General features: G+C 33.8%; 2 protein-coding genes across 3 annotated transcripts in view; one reads left to right on the top strand and one right to left on the bottom strand.

Annotated features, from left to right (window-relative positions):
• The window catches only part of LOC107678246 (F-box only protein 46-like), a 9,812-nt gene extending 6,968 nt beyond the window's left edge, over positions 1-2,844 (bottom strand). Inside the window, exon 1 of the mRNA XM_016473452.1 lies at positions 2,444-2,844. The gene's annotated coding sequence lies outside the window, so the exon portion shown is untranslated. The remainder of the gene's footprint in view (positions 1-2,443) is intronic.
• A 2,044-nt stretch (positions 2,845-4,888) lies between these two features.
• coq8b (coenzyme Q8B) lies at positions 4,889-14,693 on the top strand. Of its 2 annotated transcripts, XM_016473458.1 has the most exons (16): positions 4,889-5,003; positions 5,983-6,149; positions 6,247-6,576; positions 7,253-7,319; positions 7,494-7,565; positions 7,679-7,798; positions 8,064-8,149; positions 9,575-9,715; positions 9,841-9,922; positions 10,038-10,131; positions 10,782-10,923; positions 11,154-11,261; positions 12,285-12,350; positions 12,658-12,744; positions 12,925-13,215; positions 14,420-14,693. In XM_016473458.1, coding segments are annotated over exons 1-16 (1,860 nt in total). In that variant the 5' UTR covers positions 4,889-5,002; the 3' UTR covers positions 14,426-14,693. The 2 variants fall into 2 exon arrangements, with proteins under 2 accessions (XP_016328944.1, XP_016328943.1); XM_016473457.1 differs by lacking the exon at positions 14,420-14,693 and having other exon boundaries at positions 12,925-13,489.
• The last annotated feature ends 1,034 nt before the right edge of the window (positions 14,694-15,727 follow it).

Raw genomic sequence — 15,727 nt, 5'->3', positions numbered from 1 at the left:
ACACATTTCATTACACCAAATACACAAAATAATGTTCTTTTTAGCAGCATCATATGACCCCTTTAAGCGATGCGAGTGCTTTGTTTGCACAAAAAAATATCATTTACAACTTTATGAAAATATTGATCTGTATTGTGTGTTCATGAGAGCATCACAACGCATTTGTGTTGTGTTCACGCGATAGAAGACTCGCGCGTCAACACAACGCACACGAGTGAGTGTTCAATAGAGTACCACGACGCATGTGTTTGGATAATATTTTCATAAAGTAGTAAATTATGTTTTTTGTTTTTTGCGCAAACAAAGCACTCACATCGTTTCATAAAATTGGATTGCATGTCTTGATGTCTTTTCTACCGTTCTGGACCTTGAATGAGCAAGTTGCATGGCTGAATGTAAAGGGACAGAAAACTCTCAGATTTCATCAAAAATATCTTCATTTATGTTCCGAAGATGAACAAAGGTCTTACAGGAGTGGAACAACCCGAGGGTGAGTAATTAACAACAGAATTGTTTTATTTTTGAGTGATGTTACACCAAATACACAAAAGAATGATCTTTAAAATAGCATCATATGACCCCTTTAAGACTCCACCTATGGATCCAACAGGACGTCATGTGATTCACTTGCATCTAGCCAAAAACTGTGATAGGCTATAGTTGTCAGTACTATTAACACAGGTGAAGAAAGATATTGTATTTTCTGAGAATATAATGACCTACTTAAGTATTTCAAAATTATCAACGTATTTAAATACAAATTATGTTTGATTTTGTTTTGATTTTGTTTTTTTGTCCAGCAAAATACAAATTACAAAATACTCAAAAGTATTTGAAATACATTTAAATAAAATACTGCCCAAGTACCCATCTGAACTGGAGTATGAAAAGTCTTGTTTCTAACCCCACTGTATGTAATATTTTGAAAGACCTTGCAAAACCAATCACAACACTAATGGGTAGGCTTATAGCCTTTTAAAATGCTCTCGGGCTGCTATTTTTAGCCTGCAACACATTTAAAAAAAAAAAAATGTATACTGCATTTGAAAGATGACACTACATGCATTCTATGAAAGTTGATCTGATATCATTGGTACAATAATATATAGGCCTAGTATATAGAAAATTTGTAAATGATAGTATTATAAAATTATAAATTATTATCATTAAATTATAATATATAGTAAATGAGTAAACACTACTACACTATTCCATACTACTGGTATGTGTGTGAGCATATATGTGTATGTATGCGCATAAATATATATGTGTGTGTGTGTGTGTGTGTGTGTGTGTGTGTGTGTGTGTGTGTGTGTGTATCATCAGGAAAATAATACTATTGAGAACTGCTTTAAAATATTCTCTCATTATTGTGACACATAGGACAGAGAGATTTGATGACTCCAGTAAGCTTACATATAATCAGGACAAACAAAACGTTAAAAGACTTGTTAAACAAGTCAGTCCACGAGATGATTCACTCAGAACGGAACAACACAGGACATGCTTTTTGCACCTTATTTTCTGAAAGCCAATTATACATAACAGTGTAAAATCGTTTGTATCCGTTTAAATGTTATATGACCACACAGTGCTCTTAATAAAGTTCTAGAAGACGACAGTATTAAACCACTGAATAACCCATACCAAACGTTCACCAAGAGCAAACAACAAAATAAAAGCAGCAAATATTCCCATTGCTAATGATCACCCTCGCAAATATTTCAGTCAAAACATGAAGATGATATAACTGATTTAATATGTAATTCTACGGTCATAATAAATGATAAGTGAATTATGTTGTAATTTATTGCAGCTGTCCTCCTGTTCACCAGGCCTACTCATCAAGTTAATCTATGGTTTATTTTAACGTAATCGCTTGCCACCTTCAGTGCTTTACTTTCAATTAACACAACTCAAAACAATAAAGAGTCGAAATAAAGACAAAGCGTATGCGATCATTTGACTTGAGGTAGTTAAAAGATGATCTGCTAACCGGCTATTGCAAACTGTTAACCAGCGTTATAATATCTAAAAAGCGAGCGAACATCTCTGCTTCAGTTTTAATTAGCAATCATGTCAACCCAAATAATCGATAGCAATATAACTAACACTACTATATCCTATATTAAAATGAATGTATTTTATTGACGTTGTTATATATCTGCGCCAGTGTGTAATTAGCATGTTTAGCTTGGTCAGCTTAAACTGTCTTCATGAAGTGGAAAACTCAGCTTGCTTACTTTCGTATTATATTTTCCTAACTTGGCTTATTTCTGTATTACACAGTACAAGTTCAGTAACTCTTTAGTATCAAACGTTTATATTTTTTTATTGTATAAAACGTTTTGTAACGTTTCCCCTTGATGTCATCATCAACAACAATAAATAATAAGCCAAACTAAAACAGTAGCAGCTCTGCTAGAATTATTTCTCAGCTTACCTTCTTCTGAGACCAAATCTCCGCTGATTTCGTTCCGACAATTTTATTTTTGTTACAAAAAGTGGCTATATTGTTGAATTTAAGCCAAAAATCCTTCAAATCTATATGTGTGGTTTTAAAAACAATCAGATGAAAGCTGAGGTCGATAAGGGTTTGCAGGTAGACTGTTCGCATTAGTAAAATAACTCGAGAATGGAGCAAAAAAATCCAGTATTGATCTGGCTTTGTCAACGATATATGCCTATTGTGAACACATTAATATGATGGTAAATACTGTGTTTAAAAAAAAAAATCGTCTCTATATTGCTCAACCAGAGTTTCAATACTATTTCACCATAGCTAGTAGGTCCTCGAATTCGAAAAGCAATTGGGGAAGGCCATTTTGTTGACAAGCAGCTGCAAAACGCTTGTTGCCAATGGGGAGAGAAAGTTGATGGCATGCCCATATATGAATGTTTAGGCTCCCCCTCTATCTCTACACCCACAAAGAGGAAAATTCTTCTACCTCATCATCATAATGACCAGCAACATCTTTCACTTTTACTACATTTCACATAAAAGTCAAGTCTGAGCAGAAAAGATAATCGTAGAGTCTGTTTAGGTACTTTTTGTACTGTATACTGACTCTGAGCACAACATGACAAGGACACACTGTGATTTCAGATGTTGCACCCAAGTATCTAATCTTTATCTAATATTTACAGTAGGATTATGATGTCTAGTGATTCACAGACCGGAAAAGAGATTTAAAGATGCACATGGAAATTACAGCACAATTTCTGTTACACATTTCTGCTGATGTGTGATATTGTGATGAAAAATTCAGAAATAACTGAACAATGGAATCGTAATGGAAATCTTGAAAATAAAAGATAATTCAGAAGAAATGCATATGTAAACTATGAAAGTATGAAAAAGTCATATGCACTACCGTCATTTTATTTTTGGAATCATTTTTAATAATATTATTGCAGTTATATAAAATTCATTATTATTATTTGAAAGAAAAAAAAACTCTTTAACAGTGAATATTTAGTTATTTAAATTATTAATTTGTCTAATTAATTGTGCTTGTATGTAACCTAAATGGGTAGGCCCAAATCATATTCCAAAATATTCAATTGATTAGCCTTTTAATAATTGTAGTTCAGTCAATGTACATCATGCAGTGTACGGGCACCACACAATATGTTCAGTGTTGAGTATATGTATGATCAGTGTATGGGTATATGTACAGTTCTTTGTTTAGCTACAATATGAGGACTATATTTAAACTGAACAGTGCAGAGGCAGTGGGTGTTTTTATGTTTAGTAACAGATTTGAAGTAGAAACTGTTCCTTATGGTTTCCTAATTGTCCTAATTTGTTGCCATATCACAGGCAAAACAAGCATGACATGATGATTATGCAAGAGCAGAGTAATATTGGAGCTACTAAACATCTCTTTAGGACTGAGATTGGTAAAATGATAACAAGATAACACATTCAGCAATCATATAATATGCCTCTAACGTAGGCTATAGTGAGAGAGGGCTGTTTAGACGAAGGCAAAGTAATGGAAATGTTGACAAATACAGCCCAGTTAAGAAGTGTAGTAGAATAAACCATTTGGTAAGCTTTCACTTAAGGTTATGTGAACTGTAAATAATTGATAAATAGTGCAAGGGATGCAAATAAGTGAGAGTGCATTCCAGACAATTTAATATATAGAAAACAAATGCAGTTTGTGCAAACTTACAGATGCTGTCATTAAGATTTAATCCACAGTGGAACATCACATATTTTGTACTTGTTAGTTAGTCTTTTATTACACACAACTACAAATACTACAGAACAAACCCCACTTATTATTTTTATTTTTTCCTTTCTGTTGTTTTTGGGAAACAGTAATAGATGAAGAGTGACCTGTGAAGAGGGAAAGTAAAATCATGGCCTTTATCAACCTTGAACAAAGCTTCATTTTGCCTGAATTTTTAAAGGTTTTCCTAAATATTTGACAGGATCACAAACATAATAATAAGTAGGCTAGTTATATTCCTTCTGTCAAGATAGCCCACATGTTCATTAGAAGTATAATATAGCCTATGGATGGATAGATTTGAATGGTGAACATTTATATAACAATCAGTGATTTATTCTAAACTTAAATGGAACGTTAAATGTTTAAATTAATGTTTGTTTTCCTGATAACTAAGCTCTGAGCTTCACTCAAAAGACATGAGCGTCATTTGTAACTGCACTTCACACACTGGCCAGTAGACGGCGTTATCTTCCATCTGTTCATTGGCTACTGAGCCATATTGGGTACGCCCCATGTAAAATCCTATTGGCCCAGAAAAAAATGCATGAACGCGTTTGCTTTCCGCTCGTGATTGGTTGACAGCAGACACAGCTCTTAAAACCAACCCCTTTTAGGTATTTGCACATTTGGTTGGCTATGTCGGTTATCAATCACCGGATGCTTTCCGTCTCCGGTAGAGGTTGCAAAACAGACAGAGGTGTGTGGAGTGGAAAGGACACTTAGCATAGACGCTGAGAAGAATCTAATCTCTCAACACGAGTAAGTATTATTACTGTAACTACACTGCTGTGCTCATTTAATAAGACAAGTTGAAAACAACATTCCAGTACACTGGGGTAAAAATGCATACATGTGCTCATGCCATCATAACTTGCACATGTTTACAATAATGTACATGTCACGATTGGATACATTTTAATACTGTACTATTAAATAGCATTATTAAGGCCATTGTCAATAAATTGGGACTTGGGATAAAAAAATACATGTCCATCCCAATGACAAGCAAAGCGAAATTATATAATTTTTAATATTATATAATTACTCGAGTCCAGGGTTATTATCGTTAATTAATGCCAGATTTTCACTGCAAAGGTGGCACAGACGGGCTTCTGAAGTGGCAGTTAGGTGTTTTTACACAGACTGTGTAATGCTGCTCTCATAAATGCATTATAATACACAATACAACAAGTACAACTGTACACTTTGATACTAGGGGCTGCTTCTGGCTTTTATAAAGCATTGCACCTTTACACTGAATTTCGAGCAGGCACAGAGCAGCCTTAACTCGGCTGTGTAAAGACAGCTTAAAAAGTATTACAAACATTTAAAAAAATAGAAATACAACCAAAGGAAAATTAAGGCATCTTTACACAGCTGAGTCAAGGCTGCTCTGTGACTGCCATAATGCCGCCATTAAAAGCCAGACTAATTTAAGCCTTCTCTGACCCACCTCAGCCCCTAGTCTGTGTAAAGATACCTAAATGCTACTTCAAAAGCGCTTCTGTGCCATCTTTGCAGTGTAAATTTGGTATTGGAAATGCTGATTGAAATAGGTTTAAGTTGAAGCACTAAAATCTATCTATATATAAGCTAGTTCAAAATATAAATAAAAAAAAATAATAATAGTATATACATAATACTAAAATAACACTGCTTGAGATGCCTGTTCTGAATTTCAGTAATGAAATTACGTTTGAAAGTTTAGGGCACTGACATCTGTCCCTGTTATTTTCAGTGTTGTTGGCAGAAGTACTCCAGGTGTTGAGGGGTGCCGGCAAGGTGGGTGCTGCCTTTGCCACCATTCAGGGTGAACAGCTTAGACTGATGGCCTGCAACTCGACCTTTGGTGCAGGGGTCAAAGCTGCACAGGAGGCGGATGAGGGCGTAATGGGAGCAGGCGTGGTAAGTGAACACTTCGAGAGATATGAGAGATATGCATGAACACAAGAAGAGAAATTATATGAATATTATGTATTATTTTAAATGAACATTTTTTTAGACGCCCAAGACTGAGGATTTCCCTGACATTGAGAAGTGGGAGGAGATGGACCCGGATGAAGCAGCAAAGTGGGCGGTTGGCTCTGAAATGCCACCAGACATTTCCAGCAGAGATGGAAGGGAGGAAGTGTCAGAGATACCTGTTGGTGCACCTACTGGCACAATCAAAGGAACCAGCTGGCCTGGTCAAAACACTCGATTTCTGCATGTATCAGTGTCTCATCATCATATTAGGTTTGTTCATGATTCTGTGGTGGCCAGGTTAAGCCCTGAAGACATTAAAAAGGCAAGGGAGGCAAAACAGAATATTGCCAGGCCTGTAAGACAAAAGGTGAGGACAAATGGGATGATTTTTTTTTTTTTGTGGCAAAACTCAGTCATGCATAAGTAATCAAATAATTGTAATATTTGAAGATACACTCATAACATTGCATTTCAATGTACATGGACATTAATTGGCTTATGTTTCTTAAATTTTACCTCCAGAAATATGTTGGAAATGTATTATTGTTAACAAAACTATACTATTTAACTGTTAAACTATTTTTGTTTATTGAAATAAAATAAATATTAGATGCAAAATAAAAATGAGAAATGTTGCCTTGACAACTAATTGAAATAAGTTTTTCCAAAAGTAAGCAATTACTAATTGAAAATAAATAAAAACTAAAAATTGAAACTTAATAAAAACTGAATCAAAAATACATTCAACCTAAATAGTAACATAAGAAAAACAAATTACAAAAGCACATTTACTAAACAGATTTATTAAAAATGAAACATTAATTAATAACTATATAAGTATATGAATAATACTAAAATAATACTTTTCCTCTGATGGCATTTTGGAATGTATTTGTCTTTTAATCCGAAGTATATTGTTTAGTCTGTAAAAGTATCTATTTACAGTTTTCTTTTCCTGCATGCGCTGCTTATTTATGAAATAAATGTTGTTTAAATAAATACTTTTAGACTTTAATAAGCAGTATGATTTTGATACTTTGCAGCTTTGTGAGCGAGCCAGAGAACGGAAGGTACCAGCTACACGGATTAGTCGACTAGCTAATTTTGGAGGTCAGTGATTTCTCAGTTTTATATTAATTGTCATTTGCATTGCAGACTGTTTGTAATATACTATATATGTATATAATATAATATGAAGCCTCTCCAAAATTTTGCTTATGTGACCGCACCTTAATAATCCATTAATTGTCCTAACCATAACAATGCTGCTGCTTCATTTTGTAGGATTAGCTGTTGGACTTGGCATTGGTGCCATTGCTGAGGTGGCGAAACAGTCTTTTGGAGGAAAACGCTCCGGTAATATGTGCTAGCTTGCTTGAATGTGGCTTGACACCCCTTGTCATATTTTTTAAATTGCTATTGGGGTTATTGAGCAAATTAGTCAAATTTCTGGTGTCTTTCTCTTTCAGATATGGGGGCTCTTTTAGACTCTCCGTTCCTGTCAGAGGCCAATGCAGAGAGAATAGTGAACACACTGTGTAAAGTTAGAGGAGCGGCCCTCAAGATTGGACAGATGCTAAGCATTCAGGGTACACAGTTTGATTTTATTTTGAATACTTTGGCGCCAAGTGCCTCCATTTGTTCATTTCAATGATGATGCTAAATATTCCCTTTTCAAGAGATCCAGCTTGAAGTTAAGAGCTTGAAATCCTTTCTGATGTTTTCTGTCTTTTGATGCTCAACACAAAATATTTAGAGCTTTTCAAATGCACAAATGGAGTTAGATGCTTTATTTTGTGATGAGTAGGAAAATATTCTCATTTGATTTATCTAATTTTTGTATGCCCTCATTAGATAATACCTTCATTAACCCACAACTGCAGAAAATATTTGAGAGGGTTCGACAGAGTGCAGACTTCATGCCAACCTGGCAAATGCATGTAAGTTACTAAGCGTTTACTGTGTTTTTCTTTGATCTTGTAGAACATTAACCTAATTATTAAAAATTGCCTTGATATCTTGCTGTAAAGTCGGCAATACCAAAGCTCCAAAAGTATCAAAACATTTATTTAAAAAAAAAAACTGTCGCATAGCATATGTGACGTTTCGAGCACGCAGGCTCTTCATCAGATTTTTTGATACTTTTGGAGCTTTGGTGTTGCCGACTTTACATCCAAAAAATTTTCCACTTGTTTCTTAGTCGAGCACCCAGTTGAGGTTGATGTGCGTGCTTTTGCCTGCTCTTCACTTGATATCTTGCTGGAAATTTCCTTTTTTACTAACAAGCAGTTTCAATATTCATCAAAAAATTCTGTCAAGACTGGTGTTATTTTAAATAGTAATGCATTACAATTTTGAGTTACTCCATAAAAAAGTAACTAATTGTGTTACTTTTATGGAAAGTGATGCATTACGTTACTTTTGCCTTACTTTTTGTCACCTGAGATGGGCTTGCTTTTTTTTTTATTACAAAAAAAACCCCAAAAGTTACATTTTTGCCAACTGTAAAGGCCCCTTCGCACCAAAAGTGAAATTAATAAGCCTCAGGCTGAAGGAAGTGCGTCTGCACCTCACTCCCAATCAAACACGGTGACCGTGAATAAATGGGAAAACAAATGAACTTAACTTAACTTTGAAAATGTAACTCCGATATCACATTGTAAATTGAATAGTAATGCGTTGCTTTAATAGTTATTTGAAAAAAGTAGTCTGATTACGTAACTCACGTTACTTGTAATGTGTTACCTCCAACACCAGCCTAAAAAAAGAAATATTCATAGCAGTATTATTATAGTTTATAGTATTGGTTATATATTATTTTAGTATTTATTGATATTTTTATTTGTTTGTTTTAGTCATTGATATATGCTTGTCAATATATATATATATATATATATATATATATATATAATTTCATATTTCTATTTAGGTTTTTTTTTTTTATTAATTAATTTTAGTACTTCATATTAGCTCAGTTAATTGCGAAGATATTTTTTAGTTAAACATTTTTTTTATGTATTTTTTTAATGTATTTTTTTTAATGTATTGTCTAATCTTTCTCTTATTTTATTTCAGCTTTTTTTAAATTAACAAAAACTATTTTTAGTAGTTTTAGTTGTAGTTACCAATAACAGCAGTGTGTTATATAGATTGTTTTAGGGTTTTTTGCCTTCCAGCCACAAGGGAGTGTCAGTGCGCTTTAAGCAGCTGATTGATTGAGCTACTGAGTAACCGCGACAGTGATAACAATTGTTAGTGGTGCTTCAAGCCCCCTAATAGTTCTTTCCGACTGACATTTATCAGATGTTGTTAAATTCACTTTGTGATATCTCACCACACTGTCTGTGTTGAAACCGCATGTGTAGAAAGTGCTTGAGGAGGATTTAGGGTCTGGATGGAAGGAGAAACTCTCATCATTTGAGGAAAAACCCTTTGCTGCTGCCTCCATTGGTCAAGTGCATCATGGAGTTTTGCCTGATGGGAGGGAAATTGCTATGAAGATACAGGTATTAGACTGAAATTTTCATCATCTGTTTTCAGCAATCTAAGGTTTTGCAGCATATGTTGATGTTATATGTGTAACGATTCATCATTCATTCATTTTGTTTTTAATTAATTGTCTCTCATATAGTACCCTGGTGTCGCTGAGAGCATTCGTAGTGACATCAACAATCTCATGTCTGTTCTGAAGATGAGTGTTGTGCTGCCTGATGGTGAGCACTGGCAAAGGCTTTCATTTTCATATCGAGTTCAAAAAGCAAATTTCAGAAGGATCCATATTGAGTCACATTGTGTGGCATGTCAGTAGCTGGTGATTTATTTTACCAGGTCTATTTGCTGACAGTAGTCTTGAGGTACTTCAGAGGGAGCTGGCATGGGAGTGTGACTACAAGAGAGAGGCGGAGTGTGCAAAGCGATTCAGGTATTCTCAGTTATAATAAATGTTTGGATTGTGTTTAAATGAACCACAATTAAATTCATTTGTAACTACACTAATGTTTAGAAGTATGGGGTGACTAATGTTGTTTTAAAACAAAGTATGCTCACCAAGACATTTATTCGATGTATATATATTCAAAAAGAGCTGTTTTCTATTTGAATATATTTTTTAAAAAATGTACTTTTATTATTGTGATGGCAAAGCTGAATTTTCAGCATTATTAATTCAGTCTTCAGTGTCACAGGATCCTTCAGAAATCATTCTAATATGCTGCTTTTCTGCTCAAGATACATTTTGTATTATCAGTGTTGAAAACTGTTGTGCTGTTTTTTTCAGGATTCTTTGATGAATTGAAAGTTCAAAAAGAGCAGCATATATTTATATAACGTATAACAGCAAATAGGAATCTTTTGTAACATTATAAATGTCTTTACCATCATGTTTAAACAATTCTAAGTGTTCTTGCTGAATAAAAGCATTAATTTCTTTTAAAAATATTGTAGTAACCCCAAACTTTTGAACAGTAGTGTAAATGCCAGTAAAAGGCCCATATCTCATAGATCTGTACTGCTCCGTTTAAAAATATATGACAAAAATCTTTACACATTGATTAATTATCTTGTCTCTAACAGGAATTTGCTTAAAGATGATCCAGTATTTGTTGTCCCTGAGGTTTTTGATGAGTTGTCGGGTCGTCGTGTGATCACCATGGAACTAGTTCATGGAGTTCCACTGGACCGCTGTGTTGATTTGAATCAAGAGACTAGAAATGAGGTGGGTTAGATTGTTAAACATATTAAAAGCTTTTTTGATTTGCTTAATATTATATATATATATATATACACTGACTTTTTAATTGCATACATCTTTATTGGTCATTTGTTGGTTATTTGTGAAAATAACCTACAGTAATATTTCTTCTGGTTTGGAGGTATTTGGATATCTTGTGTTATTTTATTGTGAAAATGAATTGGAGAAATAATTCTCGTACCTTTATTCTGTAGATCTGTTTCAACACCCTGCAGTTGTGTTTGAGAGAGCTGTTTGAGTTCCGCTTCATGCAGACAGACCCCAACTGGTCCAACTTCTTCTATAATAGTGAACAGAACAAGGTGAGCAACTACTAAGACGAGCATGATTGACTATGATGTCTATCATCTATATAATCTATATATCTATAGATCTGATCTTCTATAGTTTCATTTGAACATTTTCAGTTCCAAAATAACAGACCATTGTGTAATTATTAGATTTAGCAATTTGTGTGGGTGACGCTAGTGTAAAATTATGCAGCAGTGCTGTTTACTCATCTCCCTCACACACAAAAAACAACACATTCTGTATTTCTCAAAAATATTCTTTTGTGTGCATGTTCTTACAGTCCACTCAGTTCCAATCAGCTCTGAAGGTCTTTGACTTTGTAGAAATCAAGATCACATGAAATAGATACTATTATTCAAAAGTTTTTTTTTAATACTTTCATTCAGCACGTTTGCATTAAATTGATCAAAAGTGACATTAAAGACAATTCTAATGTTACAAATATTTTTTTTTCATATAAATGCTGTGCTTTTGAACTTTCTATTCATCAAAGAATCAAAAAAAAAACTATTGCGGTTTCCACAAAAATATTAAGCACCAAAACTGTTTTCAACATTAATGTGAAATGTTTGAAATGTAGAACTGTTTCTTGAGCAGCAAATCAGCATATTAGAATGAATTTTGAAGGATCCTGTAACACTAAAGACTGGAGTAATGACTGCTGAAAATTATTATATATTTTACAGTATTGCAGTGTATTGTATTTTATTTTTCTTTCAAAAAAGTAGTTTATGTTGGCACATTTCTTTCATAATTTTTAAAGGGATCCTATTATGCTCTTTTACAAAGTCTTGATTTTGTTTAAGTGATTTCTGTTAAATAAAATATCTCCTTTTGAATTGGACTTTGAGCTTTGTAACTTTGCAGATCTTTTTTATGCTCAAACAGCAACATTACAGACTAACTAAAGTTGAAAAAGTGAAAAAGCATAATAGGACCCCTTTAAATGGCATGTCTGTCTGTTATCTGGGTGCTGTTAGGCCTTTCCACTTTTCCCCACTGAAATTTTGATCGTTTGTTCTTCATTATAACAGATATTTCTGTTGGACTTTGGAGCCTGCCGAGATTACCCAGAGTCGTTCACAGATGACTACATAGAGGTACAGATTTTTACTCAACACTTTAGTTGGTGATGTGATCACAGGTTTTTTTCTGTAAGGTGGCATTTATTAATGGGAATCTCTTTTATTATTATTATTATTATTATTATTATTAGCATAGATACATAAAATATCCAGATAATTGTAGATATCAATTTGTTAATTATTAAAACATTTGAATAGAACTGGCAATATAAGATGTTGCAGAATATGTTAGTAAATGTTAAAGAGAACATCTTTCTTCCATTTTATGTACCTTGCTTTAAGCGTGTGCAATATTATTTTGTTCAAATTATTGTCGTTCAAGGTGGTTCATGCAGCGTCAGTCGGAGACAGGGCTACTGTTCTGCAGAAATCGAAAGTTCTAAAGTTCCTTACTGGTTTTGAAGCCAAGGTTTGTGGCTTTATATATTTTATAATATTCATCCCCAATAGTATTCCTGTTGTGCATATTTTCTATGCATTTCTCTTATATTCCTTTGTTATTTCCCTCTAGAATCAATGCTCTTACTTTCTTTACCACTCTACTGTTTCTAGAGTGTTCACTTTAACAAAACAGTCTTACTCTCTTCAGGCCTTCAAGGATGCACATGTAGAGGCAGTTATGATCCTCGGTGAAGCATTTGCTTCTACTGAAGCGTTTGACTTTGGCACTCAGAGTACCACACAGCGCATCCAGAGCCTGATCCCAGTCATGCTTCAACACCGTCTCACTCCTCCTCCAGAAGAGTCTTACTCTCTGCACCGCAAAATGGCTGGCTCATTCCTCATCTGTTCCAAGCTGAAGGCCCGCATTCCCTGCCGAAACATGTTCCTTGATGTTTACAATGCCTACCATGGTAAGCGACAGGACAGATGCACCCAGGTTTAGACTTCACAGGAAGACGCGTAGAGTTTGGATGGTGTAAAGTACCATGGGAAAGTGCACTACAACCAAGGGCGATGTTTTCTTGTATGTATCATGAAAGTGAATGTATTGCGTGTTTTATATTTGGCAATCACTCATGAACTTGGAGATGTTAGATGTTAAGCCTCTGACAGACACATGTTTATTTATAAATGTGGAGAGTTCAGATGTTCCATAATATAATTCTATGTATGTCCAGCATTTGTTTATACTTATTTTTTTTTTATAGTTTGAAAACAACAGCAACAACAAAATACTCTCATTTGTTTGGTTTATCAAACAAGCAGCTCTGAGTGTAAAGGTGCATAATTTGTTCAGAAGTCACTGTTATGATCATTGCCAAGCTTTTAAAATTAATATTAAACAACGAACAAATTTCCTCCAGTGGAGTGAAATACATCTTTGTGGTGAATGAAATGAATCTAACAATATCATTTTAGATAGGATAATTTGATTTAACATAATTTTGCTATTTATTTCATGGTAGAAAAGTCATTGTAAGTCTGTGTATGTCACTTCTCATCATTAAAAGTATGCGACAACTGTTTTAATATTTTACTGACTATGGTACATAAAAACGACAATCGTCTCAAATTTTAAATCTGAGGTCTCCCCAGATATTCTGCTTGCTTCATTCATTCATTCATTCAGCAAAAAGTATCATGGTACTATGGAAGCACCATAGTATTATTTGATGCTTTTGTTAATAAATATGGTAATTATCTATACATTTATTTTTAATTGCTCACAGTATAAAACCCAGAGCTTCTTTGCTGATATATTTAAAAATAAAAACAAATTTGAATATAAACACAATCGAAATACATTTAAATATATATTTGTTTTAATATGTATGTATATATATATATATATATAGATATATTATTTAGAGCTCAGTGCATATGTGCAGTTTATATTTTTAAACAAATAATTATTTGCGAAATTGTTTGTTTTGTTGTAAGACAGCACTCGCTCAGTTCAAAAACGAAAAATAAAAAACTATTTTTGACAATACAGAAACGTAAACGTTCAGAGAAAATGTGTGTTGGCCTCTAGATGACGGTATTTTATGCCTTCCGTCTGTATACATTGTATCCCATTCAGACTCTTGAACATCAACGGGAACAGAACATTTGCATAAACGCCGGACAGATGCACCCAGGTTTAGACTTCACAGGAAGACGCGTAGAGTTTGGATGGTGTAAAGTACCATGGGAAAGTGCACTACAACCAAGGGCGATGTTTTCTTGTATGTATCATGAAAGTGAATGTATTGCGTGTTTTATATTTGGCAATCACTCATGAACTTGGAGATGTTAGATGTTAAGCCTCTGACAGACACATGTTTATTTATAAATGTGGAGAGTTCAGATGTTCCATAATATAATTCTATGTATGTCCAGCATTTGTTTATACTTATTTTTTTTTTATAGTTTGAAAACAACAGCAACAACAAAATACTCTCATTTGTTTGGTTTATCAAACAAGCAGCTCTGAGTGTAAAGGTGCATAATTTGTTCAGAAGTCACTGTTATGATCATTGCCAAGCTTTTAAAATTAATATTAAACAACGAACAAATTTCCTCCAGTGGAGTGAAATACATCTTTGTGGTGAATGAAATGAATCTAACAATATCATTTTAGATAGGATAATTTGATTTAACATAATTTTGCTATTTATTTCATGGTAGAAAAGTCATTGTAAGTCTGTGTATGTCACTTCTCATCATTAAAAGTATGCGACAACTGTTTTAATATTTTACTGACTATGGTACATAAAAACGACAATCGTCTCAAATTTTAAATCTGAGGTCTCCCCAGATATTCTGCTTGCTTCATTCATTCATTCATTCAGCAAAAAGTATCATGGTACTATGGAAGCACCATAGTATTATTTGATGCTTTTGTTAATAAATATGGTAATTATCTATACATTTATTTTTAATTGCTCACAGTATAAAACCCAGAGCTTCTTTGCTGATATATTTAAAAATAAAAACAAATTTGAATATAAACACAATCGAAATACATTTAAATATATATTTGTTTTAATATGTATGTATATATATATATATATATAGATATATTATTTAGAGCTCAGTGCATATGTGCAGTTTATATTTTTAAACAAATAATTATTTGCGAAATTGTTTGTTTTGTTGTAAGACAGCACTCGCTCAGTTCAAAAACGAAAAATAAAAAACTATTTTTGACAATACAGAAACGTAAACGTTCAGAGAAAATGTGTGTTGGCCTCTAGATGACGGTATTTTATGCCTTCCGTCTGTATACATTGTATCCCATTCAGACTCTTGAACATCAGGGGGAAGAGAACATTTGCATAAACGCCCGTGTGCGCCAATGGGCTCGTCGAGTGGGCGGGGCTAGCGGGTGGCATATTTTATGCCTTCCGTCTGTATACATTGTATCCCATTCAGACTCTTGAACATCAGGGGGAAGAGAACATTTG

The sequence above is a fragment of the Sinocyclocheilus anshuiensis genome, unplaced genomic scaffold (genome assembly GCF_001515605.1).
Source record: "Sinocyclocheilus anshuiensis isolate Anshui unplaced genomic scaffold, SAMN03320099.WGS_v1.1 scaffold1153, whole genome shotgun sequence".
NCBI lineage: Eukaryota > Metazoa > Chordata > Actinopteri > Cypriniformes > Cyprinidae > Sinocyclocheilus > Sinocyclocheilus anshuiensis.
Note: the sequence above shows the minus strand (reverse complement) of the source record. Positions and strands in the feature narration are given on the sequence as shown.

Bases quoted from the DNA above. Each gene is read 5' to 3' on its own strand.
- coq8b (XM_016473458.1), top strand. The intron at 9,716-9,840 runs GTATTAGACTGA...TCTCTCATATAG, and splicing joins AAATTGCTATGAAGATACAG to TACCCTGGTGTCGCTGAGAG. The intron at 11,262-12,284 runs GTGAGCAACTAC...TCATTATAACAG, and splicing joins ATAATAGTGAACAGAACAAG to ATATTTCTGTTGGACTTTGG.